Here is a 14110-nt window from a genome sequence, read left to right on the forward strand (position 1 = left end):
CATGAGCATAGGGGGGGCGTGTGTGTGGGCCAGAGAACAACATTAGTTGTTATCAGGTGCCATTTGCTAGTTTGGAGGAAGGGGTCTCTCACTAGCCCGGAGCTCTCCTATTAGATGACGCTGGTTGTCTAGAGAACCTGGGATCCACTTACATCACCTCCACAGGGTTAGGATTACAAAGGCATGTCAGCATGCCTATCTCTTTTTATGTGGGTTCTAGGGTTCAAACTCAAGTCCTCATGCTTGCAAGGTAAACACTTTACTACATTATCTTCCCAGACTGCATTTAAGACTTTAGCTTCCTGCTTTAAACATAGTAGCCATTAATCTCTTTGACTTACACACCCAAAAATATGTACTACATCACTATAGCACCAAAAAATATCCAAATTAGAAGACACTTAATTGAGACTGGTAATTACACTTAACTTGAGGGCAGTGGTGCTTCTCACCTTTAATCCCAGAAAAGGGTGGCAAAGGCAGACAGATCTCTGAGGCCAGTCTGGTCTACAGAGCAAGTTCCAGAACAGCCAGTGCTACACAGAGAAACCCTGTCTTAAAAACAAAAGAAAAACCAACTTCCAAACAAGTCTCCCTTTATGAAGTACCCCACCCCACCCCCAATTCCCTTTAGAAAGTCTTTGTCTGTGTCTTTATTCTGACACTTGTTTTGCATTTCAGTTGTATGCTTTATCCCCTTAAATATATTGTAAGTTGATATATATTTAATTATCAGCTTCAAGGCCCCTAAAGATTCCTGTTCCAACATAGCTTAACTCTTTGCTCTCAATTAAAAAACAAATTAATGGGGCTTAACTCAGAGGTTAAGAGCTGCTCCTGCAGAGAACCCAGATTTGGTTCCCAGCACCCACGTGGTAGCATACCACGTAACTCCAGTTCCAGGGGATCTAATACCTTTTTCTTGCTTCTATGGGCACGAGGCATGCACATGGTGCAGACAAAACATGCAGGCAAAACACTCATACTCATGTAAAATAATAATAATAATAATAATAATAATAATAATAATAATAATAATAATGCATTAATGAAAAGAAGCCCATCACCATATGATTAATATGCACAATGAAAAGAAACACATGGAGGGATGGCTCAGTGGTTGAGAGCACTGGCTGTTATTCCAGAGGACCTGAGCTCAATTCAATTCCCAGCACCCGCATGGCAGCTCATAACTGTCTGTAACTCCAGTTCCAGGGGATCCGACACCTTCACACAGACATAAGTGCAGGCAAAACACCAATGCACATAAAATAAGAGTAATTTTTTAAGTTTACAAAAAGAAAAAAATAAGAAAGGAAGCCCCCCTATAAGGAGGTAATCAACTAAAGGTTAAACCATTTCTTTTCTGCTTTCAATTTATTCTCAACTACAAATAGCCTTGAACCATGCTGTGCTTCTATTGGGTTATAATTAGCATTTGATGAAATAGTTCATTAAAATGTACCTGTGTTTAAAAGAAAATCCAAAGACCTCTGAAAACCATGAAATCCAACAAGGTGCTATGGGGGTCATAAAATGTCATCAGAGAAAAGGGTACTTCATTGTGAAATAATTTCTGAAATCTAAGTCTTGAGCTAATATGACTTTCTGTTTTTTACCGAAAACTTGTAGTAAACATCAGTCTTTTTCTTATTGAGGACTGCCATCAGGAGGAGTATGCTTTGCTAGGTAAATACATGAAAGAGCACTATAAAGTTCCCATTAACTTTGAAAAAGCCAGAGGTGTAACAGACAACACAGAACTGTAGACCCATAATGATGACTTATTTATTCATTTATTTTTTATTTTATCACTATGGGTATTTGCCTACATGTATGTCTGTGTACCATTTGTATGGCTGGCACTCACAGAGGAGCACCTGAAGATCTGCAGCACCTGGACTTGGAGTGACAGTTATTAACTGTCATGAGGAAATTGAATTCACATTCTCTAGAAAAGTGCCCAGTGCTCTTTGACCACTTAGCCATCTCTCTAGCCCCTAGTGATGAGCTACTCAGAAATCTTTACCATTCAGCTACAAGAAGACTTTCATAAAAATCTATGAATAGCTTTAAATGCCTTGGGTTTTATCTTTTTTTTTCTTCCTGGGGTCTTCATATTACCACAAAATGCTGGTCTGTTTAATTTGTTCCAACTACAGTCCTACATTGGGTTGAATTCTCTGACCAGAAAAAGGTGTTTCCCAGTGACACCAATCTTTGCATTGGTGTGAATACATGTCTAGAGACATCAGAGAAACCCACAGAGGCTCCTAGAAGATCACCCTCTAAAGTTAGTATGGCCTAGTCTGTGGTTGCACCACAGCCCAATGAGTAGTAGATACTGATTTGGTCTCTTTCATGATTCTTTCCAGAGACATGTACAATTTTTTTTCTCACATTTTAATTCTTTTCCCATAAAAAACTTTGGTGTGTGCTTGTTAAGAAGTTTTTTAAACAGGTAAGAAGGCTTCCAAAGAAAATACCAGAAGAAAATAAAACTGGGTTTATTCTTTAAAAGGGAGTGCCAGGTAACATGTGATATCAATGCAGAATTTCCCTCTAAAGAATTATTCAGCCAGCCCTGCTGGTTCAAACTTACTATCAGATCACTTGGGATGCCTAAGCAAGGACTGCTATGAGTTGGAGACTAAAGGCTGGGTTGGGTTTTTTGTTTGTTTCTTTTGGTTGGTGTATTGAGTGGTACCAGGGACTGAACCTGGGATCTTGTGCATGCTAGATAAGCAATCTTTCCCCAGCCCTTAATAAAAGAGCTAGTTTAAATGGGCTCAAAAGGAACTAACTCCTTATAAGCCACCAGTATAAAAACCAGTCTTGGCCGGGCGTTGGTGGCTCATGCCTTTAATCCCAGCACTCGGGAGGCAGAGGCAGGTGGATCTCTGTGAGTTCAAGGCCAGCCTGGTCTCCAGGGTGAGTGCCAGGATAGGCTCCAAAGCTACACAGAGAAACCCTGTCTCAAAAAAAAAAAAAAAAAAAAACAAAATCTTTGAGCTGGAGGTATTGCTCAGTGATTAGAGCTTGTTCTTGCAGTGAACCCATACTGAATTCCCAGCACCCACATGGTGACTCACAACCATATGTAACTCCAGTACCAGGGAATCCAACACCCTCTTTTGACTTCATGGGCAACAGGCACACACATGAGACATAGGCATATATGCAAGCAAAACATTCATACACATAAAATGAATAAAACCAGTCTTAAGATTGCACTGAAAGATTATTTATATATACAATGAGGAGGGCTTATAATTTATTCTGCAATGTTATTCCTAAATCCTGATATATAGGGGTGTGTGTGTGTGTGTGTGTGTGTGTGTGTGTGTGTGTACGCGCGTGCTGGGGCCTTTCACATGCTAAGCTCACATTTTTCTTTTCCTTTTTTGCTACTAAGCCACAATTCTTGTGAATTTATTTAAAGACATTTTGATGAGTATATTAATGGTACAAAATAACAGGCTTCATTATGATATTGTTATGCATGTATTTAATTTACTTTGATCATATTTGCCCGTTACCTTCTACTCATATATTTTATGTGTTTTCTTTTGAAATTGGTGTCAAAATAAACTTTCTTTGATCTATGCTGCAGAAAGTTTGTTAACATAAGAACCCCAGTTTGCCTTTAGCTGAATCTCTGAACACACAAGAGGTACAATACCTTCTTCCTTACTATGTCTTCTTTATCACAAAAAAGACCATTTCTCCAGGCCACATGCAATCAGCTAGGTGGCCACTAAGAGACTTGAAAAGTGACACATCCTTATGATGGCACAACCTCCTTTCTCTGCTACTCAGTCACTAGATGGCATGGAGAATGTGTGGCCTATGACTACTTCCCAGCACACTGAAGTCTCAGATGGGAGATGAACAAATAATACTAAAGACCAGAACAGAGCTTATGATTAAGTATAAAATCAAGGGAAGGTATATGCCTCAATTATGCATTTTTTCTTGAAAGCATAATATATTCCATTTGAATCCAGGACTATGTTTTCCAGGCAGAATTTCTCTGTATAGCCTTGGCTGTCCTAGAACTCACTCTGTAGACTAGGCTGGCTTTGAACTCACAGAGACCTGCCTGCCTCTGCCTCCCGAGTGCTGGGACTAAAGGTGCCACCACTGTCCAGCAAACCCAGGGCTTTTTTTACTCTACTTAATTACTTTATCTGTATAGATGTGTTTGCACATATGCATATACATCATGTATGTGCCTGGTACCTTTGGAGGTCAGAAGAGGCAGACTCCCCAGGAATGGAGTGACAGTTAAGCCACCATGTGGGTGCTAAGAATCTAACCCAGGTCTTCTGGAAGAACAGCCAGTGCTCTTAACTGCTGAGCCATCTCTCCAGCCCCAAGTATTTTAATCACATTTATTTACCTCCCCACTCTCTCTCTCTGTGTATGTATGCGCACACGGGAATGAATTTTTCTCTTTTCACCATGTGGGTTCCCAGGACCAAACTCCGGGTTATCTGACTAGGCAGGAAGCACCTCTACCCGCTGAGCCATCTCACTGGCCTGAATCTATTTATGGTAAAAATTTTAGACAATATACTACACTCTGAGGAAACTATATATGGAACAGAATAGAAATTACAGTCTAAGGCTACATTGGGATGCATTTTTTTTTTTACCATTTTTGACCTGTTGATAATAATCAAATACTCAGATATTCTACTACTCTTCCAAAAAAGACATTTAAGGGAATAAGGTTATTTAAGTATTTTATAAAACTTTAGAAGAACCACATATTTAAACCAAAAGGAAGATAATGAAATGTTTCTCACCTTCTGAAAATGTTGCTTCCACAAATCTTCTACAACTATGTAACCTCGTAATCCCCAGTCATATAACTTCTCCCCGCTGACCTTGAAACACAAATAGAAAAGATTGATAAACACTCCATTTGTAAGATAAACAAGAGAATTTCTTTTCTCCTGTTTCCAAAAGCACTGCAATTGACTACTGTCTGTGTGTGCGTGTGTGCGTGCGTGCGTGCGTGCGTGCGTGCGTGCGTGCGTGTGTGTGTGTGTGTGTGTGTGTGTGTGTGTGTGTGTGTGTAACTACTACAGGAAGTCTTGAGACAAATCCATTAAACCTACATACATGCTGGGGATATAGTTCAGTGGTAGAGCACTTGCCTGGGAAACATCCTGGCTTCAATCTCTATCACCACAAAAGAAAAAGAAAAGACAATCCTACCTCAGTATTGGTGGCTCACATCTATAATCTCAGCACCCAGGAGGCTGAGGGAGGTAGATTGTTGTAAATTCAAGGCCAGCCTGAACAACAGACTGAAATCCTGTCTCAAATGCAAAAAATTATAAAAACAGAAACAAGTAAAAACAATAAAAAGAAATGAAAAATCAAAGATAGGAAAAAGGATAAGAAAATAAATATTCTAGTTACATTTAGTTATCTCTTAAAATGGCTTGCTATAAATTATAAGTACATATCTTTTATTACTAGTGCTAATGCTCAAACCTGGGCCATTATATATGTTACTGATACCTACCTACTTCCCAGCTCTCAAAAGAAATATCTTCTAAATGTAGGAGACTACTAATGATATGGGGTATTCCTAAAATCATACAGAGGAGGAAACATCTAACTAACCCATCTAGTACCCAGCCTGGCACATTACAATCAACCAAGTTGCCAAGGTGAAAAAAATCATTCATTCATTTTAAAGACTTAGATATAAAACATGTGAAGATATCTCCAATTTTCCCAGGCACAGGCATGATGAAGTCTTTTAATTCCTATAGGAATTTTGTAGGTAGCATGGTCCATAATCATCCTTCCAACATCCCATGAGGCCCTGCCTTAGAGTGGTCATGACCTTAAAATGTGTTTATCTATCTTTGGCTAGCTGGCTTGAATTACTAGAGTGAGTGTGTGTGTGTGTGTGTGTGTGTGTGTGTGTGTGTGTGTGTGTGTGTGTGTGTGTGTCAGTGTTTTGCCTGTACACATGTAGCATACCACACAGGTGTCTGGTGCCTGTGGAGGTCAGAGGAGGTTAGAAGATGGCATCAGATCATCTGGGACTAGAATTACAAACACTTGTGAACTGCCATATGGGTGCTAGGAATCAAACTTGGGACCTCTGCAAAAACAAGTGCTCTTAACTACTGAGCCAACTGGAATTTTTTCCCCAAGTCATGGGTCTTCAAAACAATGCTTCTAGCAATCTGCATTCATTGGTTCTATTTATAACAAAGAATACTGATTGATCTACTCCGTGATAATACTTCAAAATTGTTTTTATTTGCTGTGTGTGTGCTTGAGTGCACACAGGCACATGTATGTCTTTCATGTGTACACAGCTACACATGGAGACCAAAGGAGGGCATCGGATCCCTTGGCCTGGTTGTGAGCTGCCTGATGTGGGAACTATGATGAGCAGTAACAGCTTCTTCTGGATGAGCAGTAACAGCTCATAACCATCTCTCCAGCCCTGACACTTAGAATTTTCTATTTCATTTTTTGTGTATTTTTATTTTATTTATTTAATTTTTTGGGTGGGGGCATTGAGAAGACAGGGTTTCTCTGTGTAATAACCCTGTTCTAGAACTCACTTTGCAGACCAGGCTGGTCTTGAACTCACGGAGATCTGTTGCCTCAGCCTCCCGAGTGCTGGGATTAAAGGCATGTGCCACCACTTAGAATTCTCTTCTTAATTTTTATAAGTAATCTTTGTATAGTGCTGTTTTACAAAACACTTTCACATAAGTTATCCCTATCCTACAGAACAGTAAGGACAGGAAGACTGTAAGGATAAACTCAAAGGCCAAGTGACTTGTCTAAATGCTTGTAAATAAAAAAAAAAGTGGTCTTTGTAACATGCTGATTTCTGCATGTCATATTCCTCAGTTGTACCTACTGCTTTTAAAATATATGACATGCTAAGAGTCTTAGGATCCTTGTTAGATACGTTGAGCATTTACCACATGATACTGCTGTTCTTAGTGTTTCACATTTCTGAAAGGAAAATAACATTTTCCATCAATATGAGGGTATTTTATTTTTTTGTGTGGTTTGGACATAGAACCTTACATATGCTGGGCAAGTGCTCTACCACTGAGCTACTACTTCCACTGCCTCAATCTGTGGGATTTTTATACTATTTTTAGCAATACCACAGAACAGAATTTAAGGGGCTAAGTGGTTTGTCAAAATTTGAGGTTTCTAAAAGAGAAAACTAAAACTGTAAAAAAGGATCTAAACAACATGATACAAGATCAGAAAATCTTTTTTTAAGTTGGTACTCTTCTGACTTGGTTTTCTTATAGTAAAATATGCATGGTGTGATTTTTAAAAGAAACTAAAATTAAAAAGAAAAAAATATATATATATCACAAAATGTACCATCTTAACTGTTTTAGGAGTATACACCAATGGTAATAAGGATATCTTTACTGCCCAACCATCACCACTACCCACTTTCATCACGTCCTACTATCTTGGTGGTGAATACAGAGAATGTTTTGCAATAAATGCTGAAGCACAGAAGGCAAAAAGTGCCTCTCTCTGAGGACAAGCACAACTGCTTCATACTCAGCAGCCAGCCCCTGCCTGCCATTTACATCTTCAACTATAAGACTAGAATTATGTTTAGTTTTCTTCTTGTATCTAGGCAAGGCAGACATTATTCATTCTTCCTAAGCTGGAGCAAAAGCAGGGACAGGAACATTAACTTCCTGCTTCCAGGACTGTTAGAAACAATCTCATAGCCAAAACCATCAATTTCCCCCTGGTGTGGCCACTAGATTCCCACCTACAACTGCAGCCCAGTCTGGGAATTGAGACTTCTGTCATGAGGCATCCAAGGGGCCCAGTGTGGAGTTGGCCTGATTCTGAGGACTACACTGCTGTCTCTTTCTAGGACAATATCTTCATGTGATATGGAAGTTCTGCCCAGTGGGTCCCTATGTCCCTAAGCTGTCGAGGACCTCAAAACCTAAAGCCCATCTTCCTCTTGTCAGTTTTCCCAGGGATTATATGTTTACAGTACCATTGACTCCAAACCAGCATCTAAAGCTTGTCTGTGTAAAACAATGGTTCTCAAATATCCTGGAAGCCCTGCTAAAACAGAGATAGCTAATCTACACCCTTACACTTCCTGATTCAATAAGTCTGGGGTGGGGCCTGAGGATCTGCAACTCTGACAAGTTCCCAAGAAATGCTGATGCTATTGATCTTCAGGCCACGGTTGGAGAACCTGTAGTCTATCTTTACCCAAGTCATCAGTCAACTAATGATCCATCTACTTGACATGATATCATCAAACTGAGGTCTGATGGGTATGAAAAGGACAGTTAACTAATTGAAAACCCCAAATAGGAGCTGGGCAGTGGTGGCACATGCCTTTAATCCCAGCACTTGGGAGGCAGAGGCAGGCAGATCTCTGTGAGTTTGAGGACAACATGGTCTACAAAGCTACACAGAGAAACCCTGTCTCGAAAAATAAAAAAAGAAAAACCCAAATAGGACCTTCACACCAGAAGAGACTAACACCTCATGTTGCAATAAGGAAAGTGAATATGGTACCAATACCATGGAAAAAGCATGAAGGCCAGAGTGCAATCTGTGCAGACAATGCCAGTAAGGGCAGGCTGAAAATAGTCTGTAATTTCAGCTTTGCACACTGAGTCTTTAGACTTCTGCATAAGTATATACATGGTATCTTAAATTTAATATTTAAATTACCATGAATTCTCTGAACATTGACATTATTGGAAGGAGAACTGGTACTGAGGTAAATAGTGAAGAGAAACTTTTTTTGGTTTTTTGAGACAGGGTTTCTCTGTGCAGCTTTGGAGCCTACCTTGGAACTCGCTCTATAGACCAGGCTGACCTCAAACTCACAGAGATCCACCTGCCTCTGCCTCCCGAGTGCTGGAATTAAAGGAGTGCGCCACCGCCACCACCGCCCGGTGTGAGGAGAAACTTTTAAGCTGGTAATTTTTAGTTTGGTGTAATAAGAACTGCAAAATAAAATAAACCAGTGGAGCTGGAATGAAGAACATCCTTGCTTCCTGGGTCTGACTCACCTGGGCAAAGGCAATGGCTTGTTGTGGGTAATAGACAGAGGCACCTAATCCCATGAAAAAAGGAGGATACACCAGCTTCTTTATTTTTGAACCTGATCAATGAAAAGTGGTACACTATCAGATGATTTGATATCCTTACTCTCACAATTTACTTTATACTTTTGATGCCAAACAAGATATCTTTGACCCTAAATTGAAATATTACTTAATAGTACATACAACAAAATAAATCACTACTTCTTTATAGCTTTGTAATATAATTATACATTTTACCCATCTAAAGTACAAACGATAATGACTTAGTAGATTCACAAAGCTCTGTAACCATCATCACAATAGATTCTGTTATTCTCAAAAGAACCTCCCACCTTTGATGGTAAAACAAATGCTTAACATGCACTAGGCCCTGAAATCCCAAGCAACAAGAAACGAAGAAAGGAAGGTAGGAAGGGAGGGATGGAAGGGAGGGAAAGGAGGGGAGGGAGGGAGGGAAAGAAGGGGAGGGAGGGAGGGGGAGGGAGGGAGGAAGGGAGGGAGGGAGGGAGAGGGAAGGGAGGAGGGGAGGGAGTGAGGGAGAGGAGGGAGGAGGGAGGGAGGGAGGGAGGGAGGGAGAGGGAGGGAGGGAGGGAGTAAGACAGGCAGGCAGCAACATCCTCCATCCCCACCACCAACCACATTAGGCTGAGAGAAACCTATTTTCAATCTCTATAGATTTGCCTACTCTGGCAATTTCATATACATGGAATCATATAAAGTGTGATCCCTTGTGACTGACTTCCTTCGCTCAACAAATATTTTAATAGAGCCACCATTTATTAATTATTAAGCTGTCAGGTGGTGGTGGCACATGCCTTTAATCCCAGCACTCAGGAGGCAGAGGGAGGTGGATCTCTGTGAGTTCAAGTCCAGCCTGGTCTACAGAGCAAGTTCCTGGACAGCCAGAGCTACACAGAGAAACCCTGTCTCAAAAATAATCAAAAAACAATTATTATGGCAATGTAGCCTAAACTGGTCTACAGGTATGTACTCCTCTACTTTTTTTCCAAGTTTTGTTTATTTATTTGTGTTGCTTTGCTTTTCTGGCTTCATTTTGCTTTTTTGAGATGGTCTCATTATGTAGCCAGACTAGTCTTGAACTTGTGATTTTTCTGCCTCTGTCTCCTATGTGGTAGGATTAGAGGTATGAGATTACAGTGTTGGGACTATCAGCACACCCAACTTGAGAACACTGTTTCAATGAAGAGGAGAAAAGTTTGTTTTTTAAAAACAACAGTATTTTTGCTTCTAGGGTTTGAGTTTTCAAAGCAAACTGACCACCTTCCTATTTAAATGCAAAAGACAATTGTTCCTTTCCTCTCCTTCCTGAGATTTCATTAAAACAGCAATAAGAAAATAAAATACAGAAACCCCATAAGGAAGAGAAAATGTATAGAGGGGCACTGACAGCTCAATCATCCAGGCTGAGGATGTAGGTCAGTGGTAGATCACTTCCTTAGCCTAAGTAAAGCCCTGGGTTTCATTCCCAGCACCACAAAAAATATGTCAATCGCTAGGAATATAGCACAGTTGGTAGAGCACTTGCCTGGCATATATGAGGCCCTAGGTTGTTCCCCAGCACTACACACGCACGCATGCACGCACACATGCACGTGCATACACACACACATTTTTAAAAAGTATAAATGGAAAAGAAAGACCAGTTAGTATTGTCTTGAAGAAGGGACATATGGCAAAGGAGAGAGCATATCCTCCCTAGGTACAGATGGCTATCAATATAAGCAAAAAAAGAGCCAGACAGGAAGACAACTACAAGTCCTGTCCATGGAGTAGGTGACTTCTTCCTTCTGTCCATGTCATCCCAGTGCAAACCTGATCCTGGAAGTTATGACAGGCCAATTTTAAAAGCATGGCAAAGTCTCACTAAAAAAAAAGAAAATCACCAATTTTATGCTGAGAACCAACACTGCATGCACACACACACACACACACACACACACACACACACACACACACACACACACACACACACCAATGTTAGTGCATAAGAATAAAGACCTCCTACATACAACGTCAGCTCCCATCCAGCTTACCCTAACACAGAACCTGCCTGCCAGTAAGCTATATCTATACACAGAGTTCTTACTATCATTTCAATTGCCTCATTCAGAAACATGATTGGACAACCAGGGATCAGCAGACATTAGAGGAGAACCTGCAACATAAAAGAGAAAGACCAAGACAAGCAAAAGAAAATAAAAATGACCCAACAGGAAACAGAAGTTTAAGAACAAACTTAAACCTGTTAAGTGTCATCAAATCAACAGAAGCAAATATTACACTAAAAGAAAACAAGAGTTCAACATAAAAACGAACATCCAGAGAACAAGACCTCATGGAAATGACCAAAGGAAAATATTCAAAAGATAAAAAAATCAGCAAGAAAATATAAGACACACTATGGCCATTTAAAAAAGAACTCAGTTATTAATCAAAAGCATTCAGGAATGAAAAAGAAAGCAAATCCTCAAAGAAAAAAAACAGATATATATCACTCTTGAGCTAAGGAAGGTATACCACCAAAGGCTAAAAGTATCTGTGTGTAGTCCCCATGCCACAGAAATTCAGAATATCCAAGGTCCTCAAATTTTCCAAGAATTAAAAAAAAAAAGAAAAGCAACAAGTATCCAGACTGGCTATCCACCCTGCCACCTGCAATGCCAGATGCTAGTTTGGATGAAAAAGAACTATCCAAACTCTCAGTATGAGGGACAGACATTTAAGGTGTTGGAAAGTTAGCCTCTCACATATAATTTTTTAAAGCAACTTAAGCATGAAGTTCAACAACATGGCTGAATACACCAAGGAGAAGGTGACATAGAAGCCCAGAAAATGGGGCTCAATACTATGAAAGTCCATGACAACAGCTGTGTAAGTCTCGGACCAGGTTACAGGATGATATAGAACTAGGAGGGAAGCATGCTACATACAACAAACAGGAGGAAAGTGTACTGCATACAACAAACAGCAGGATACTAAGTTTGGAGAAACCTAACAAACTGGTAGAGGATGAAACAAGAAAATGTGCAGGACTTTAATCCTCAGGTAAACCACAGAGGGCCAGTGCAGTATTCACCCTCCTGACTCTAAAAAACACTTCATGCACAAAGAGGAAAGCATTCTAAAATTAGAGCAACTGCTATGAAACTATGGTTCTCTTTTATGGTGGTCAGATTGTACAGTTCTTTGTTGGGATATTTCTATTTTGAAATTTTGTTTGTTGTGTTTTGTTTGAGAGAGAATCTCACTCTGTAGGTCAGGCTGGCCAAGAACTATGTAGGCCAGACTGGTCTTAAGGCAATCTTCTTGCCTCAGCCTCCTAAATACTAGAGTTGCAAGTGTGAACTAGCATACTAAGCTTCTAATTGGAATTTTTGTAATATATGCATTTTATGCCATAAACCTTTATTTTACAACTAGTAAAATTCCAAATAGACATAAAAATAATCTCTTCCTAGAGAAGCCTTTATCCCCACTTTTCAATACAGTAGTGGAATAGAGTAATATTTTCTTGTGCTTGGGATAGAGCCTAGGGCCTTAAGCACACTAGGCAAGCATTCTGCCAGAGCTATACACCCCATCCTCTACAGTAATATTTGGGGATACTTACTAGGTCCTTTCATTTTAAGCATTTTTAAAGTTTTTATAGCATCAGTAACTGAAGGTGTGATACCTGAAGAAGTTAATAAACTAGTTAAAGTCCTACTTGCTGTGATTAACATCCTGACCATAACAGTTGAAACATTTACAAAGTTTGTCAAGTGTGAAAGACTTTGTTCACTTTCTGTACCAAAGAACAACAGATATTTGAACAAGTAGATATGCTTATTAAGTATAACTAATTTCTTTTTTTAACCAAGAGTATATAATTTCTATGTATGTTTAAAATCAAATGTAAAGGGGTAAACAAGGAAATGAATTATATGTTAAGAAGTCCACATTCAGGAACCAACTAATCAGAAAACTATTAAATATAGATAAAGAACCTAACATATATCCCATCTCTCCCATCTCTGACTGGGGAATAAACTTACAAAATTGTACCTACCTCGAGCAAAAATGAGTCCAAGAAAACCAGCAAAACCAATAACACCAAGTCTTGGGAAAAATCCAGGAGGCGCATTTTGGAAATAGTCATAGTTGTCTACAATAGAAACAGATTGGGAAATAACTCCATGAATTACTCATTAAAACCAAAAGCAAAAGTCTCATACATAACTAGAACATACAGAACCAAATGTTTCCCAACTATACATTCTTTGCTTTCTGCTAACAGACATTTGTTTTTTGGTTTCTTAAGTCTGGTTTCATTTAGTAAGGAGTGTCTTGAACTCATGACCATCCTGCCTTACCTCCTAAGTGTTGAGACTAGAGGTGTGTATCAGGAAGCCCAGCTCACACTTGGTTAGACAGACAGTCTTGCTATGTGGGCCACACTGAACTTAAACTTGCTTTGTATCCCAAACAGGCCTGGAACTTACTATCCTGCTTCACCTTCTGAGTGACAGGATTACAGATACACACCACCAGGTCCACCTGTGCCAATATGCTTCTTTTCAACACAGTCTTCCAGGAACCAACCACATTCAACTCAGAAAAGCAAGCATCTTTTAGCATCTGAATTCAATATTTGAACTCGAGAACAATATATTTGGATAATGAAGGGAATTTTGCGCTGACTAGGTTCTAGGTTCTTGTCAACTTGCCACAAGCAAAGATCATCTGGCAAGAGGAATCTCAATTGAGAAACTGACTCTATCAGAATGACTTGTCAGCAAGTCTGTTGTCTTAATTAATGGCTGATAATATCGGAAGGCCCATCTCACTGGGGTGGAGCCACCCATGCAAAATTGGTCCTGGGTACTATAAGAAAACGGAACTGAATAAGAAACCTTGGAACACTCAACCCTAAATGGGAAATCTCTACCAAATTTCTCTCCTCAAGGCTCAGTACATACTTCAGAAGAGGAGGCAGA

At 39.7% G+C, this 14110-nt stretch overlaps 1 protein-coding gene across 2 annotated transcripts in view; it reads right to left on the reverse strand.

The window, feature by feature from the left end:
• Window positions 1–14110, reverse strand: part of Apoo (apolipoprotein O) — a 59121-nt gene that overhangs the window by 13963 nt on the left and 31048 nt on the right. For both annotated transcript variants that reach the window (XM_027431881.2, XM_027431880.1), the window contains exons 5-7: window positions 13183–13278; window positions 9078–9169; window positions 4812–4892 (exon numbers count right to left, since the gene is read on the reverse strand). In XM_027431881.2, coding sequence (XP_027287682.1) covers window positions 4812–4892; window positions 9078–9169; window positions 13183–13278 — 269 coding nt within the window. The remainder of the gene's footprint in view (window positions 1–4811; window positions 4893–9077; window positions 9170–13182; window positions 13279–14110) is intronic.

The sequence above is a fragment of the Cricetulus griseus genome, chromosome X (genome assembly GCF_003668045.3).
Source record: "Cricetulus griseus strain 17A/GY chromosome X, alternate assembly CriGri-PICRH-1.0, whole genome shotgun sequence".
Lineage (NCBI taxonomy): Eukaryota > Metazoa > Chordata > Mammalia > Rodentia > Cricetidae > Cricetulus > Cricetulus griseus.